Source organism: Frankliniella occidentalis, unplaced genomic scaffold (assembly GCF_000697945.3).
Source record: "Frankliniella occidentalis isolate FOCC.00 unplaced genomic scaffold, Focc_3.1 Scaffold86, whole genome shotgun sequence".
NCBI classification, from domain to species: domain Eukaryota; kingdom Metazoa; phylum Arthropoda; class Insecta; order Thysanoptera; family Thripidae; genus Frankliniella; species Frankliniella occidentalis.
In genome coordinates this window covers 483,122-484,507 of record NW_026267215.1, presented here as the reverse complement: position 1 = coordinate 484,507, position 1,386 = coordinate 483,122, and the positions used below count along the sequence as shown (strand labels likewise).

Genomic DNA, 1,386 nt, shown 5'->3' with positions numbered 1-1,386 from the left:
AGTGCCAGAACGCCTGCAGGCTCAAGCTTTACAGCTGATCCATAGTGATCATTTTGGAGTTTGTTACTCAAAGGCAATGGCCAGATCCCTGGTATGGTGGCCTGGTCTAGATAAGGAGATAGCTGCGTTGGTGGCTTCCTGTGTCATCTGCCGGAAGACTGCACATAGACCTCCTCAATCTGCCACTTCGGTTTGGCCTCTTCCAACTAAGCCATGGGAGCGCTTGCATGTTGATTATGCTGGTCCTGTGGACGGAAGAAATTTTTTAATCATGGTGGATGCTTATACCAAGTGGCCAATGGTTAAGGTGGTATCAGATCTTACTGCGAGCACGTTGATCACTCACATACGAAACTCTTTTGCAGACTTCGGCACTCCAGATTTAATTGTCTCTGACAATGGAACCCAGTTTACTTCCAAAGAGTTTGCAGAATTTCTAAAGATGAATGGAGTTCGCCACTTGACATCTCCCCCATGGCATCCAGCGTCAAATGGTTTGGCCGAGCGTACTGTACAAACATTTTAAACAGTTTCTCTCACGGTTTACAGAAGGTGACACCCATGCTAGAGTGGCTAGATGTTTAAAAGCTATGAGAACGATGCCTCACGCCACAACTAACCTCTCAGCGGCAGAAGCTTTGTTTGGACGTCGTCTGCCATCCACCCTGACCAAGCTCCATCCTTCGTCAAGGACTTCTGAAAAGCCTGCGCCTCCACCTCTCCCTCCAGGTACACTGGTATGGGCACTTAAACGCCAGGCTAATTCCGTATCTTGGGCTCCAGGTTCCATCAAGGATAACGAAGGAGGCAGGACTTACGTGGTGCTTCTCCATGATGGTTCCGTGCTGCGAGTTAGTGTTGACGAAGTTCAGCGCCGCCTCGAACACCACAGTACTGCCCCACCCCCTCCTCCTCCTGAGGAGCCTCAGGCGGGACCAGTTCAAAAGGACAAGGAGACTCCAGCTACTTCAAACCAGTCTGTCAAGGATGATAGTAGCAGTGGTGTACCAACAGGAGTGGTAGTAACTTCCCAGCCCACTCAGCCAATGTTGGCCATTCTACCACCCCCAGCACCTACTGGATCAAATCAGAAGGTAATTCCATCTCCTGAAGCCAGTTTATCTCCGCCATTTCTTACCCCACAGACCAGCCCCGTCAACAAGGACTCAACTCCAGGGGGTTCCAACAACGGCCGAGGTCGAGGTAGAGGCCTTATTGTCCGAGAGAAACCAAAAGGAACCAGGAAGGAGACTTTCTCACATGTCTTCAAGGAGCAAGAGACGAGGAGTGGTCGTCGTACAAAAATACCACAACAATTTGCTGATGTTTGAGTTGTAAGATGCTCTCTGATATTGTGATATCCCAATCAGTACCTTTTAACTGTGA

The 1,386-nt window shown here is 49.4% G+C and overlaps 1 protein-coding gene across 1 annotated transcript; it reads left to right on the top strand.

Annotated features, from left to right (window-relative positions):
- Nucleotides 1-76: 76 nt before the first annotated feature.
- Nucleotides 77-1,331, top strand: LOC127749741 (uncharacterized protein K02A2.6-like). The gene is made up of 4 exons (XM_052269227.1): nucleotides 77-494; nucleotides 550-729; nucleotides 784-1,094; nucleotides 1,146-1,331. The coding sequence occupies exons 1-4, from the start codon at nucleotides 77-79 to the stop codon at nucleotides 1,329-1,331; spliced, it is 1,095 nt and encodes a 364-aa protein (XP_052125187.1).
- Nucleotides 1,332-1,386: the final 55 nt, after the last annotated feature.

Excerpts from the sequence above, each read along its gene's own strand:
- LOC127749741 (XM_052269227.1), top strand. The coding sequence starts at position 77 with ATGGCCAGATCCCTGGTATGGTGGCCTGGTCTAGATAAGGAGATAGCT. Across the intron at positions 495-549 it reads ATGGCATCCAGCGTCAAATG|AAGGTGACACCCATGCTAGA; the intron begins GTTTGGCCGAGC and ends CACGGTTTACAG. Across the intron at positions 730-783 it reads GCCTCCACCTCTCCCTCCAG|GTTCCATCAAGGATAACGAA; the intron begins GTACACTGGTAT and ends CTTGGGCTCCAG.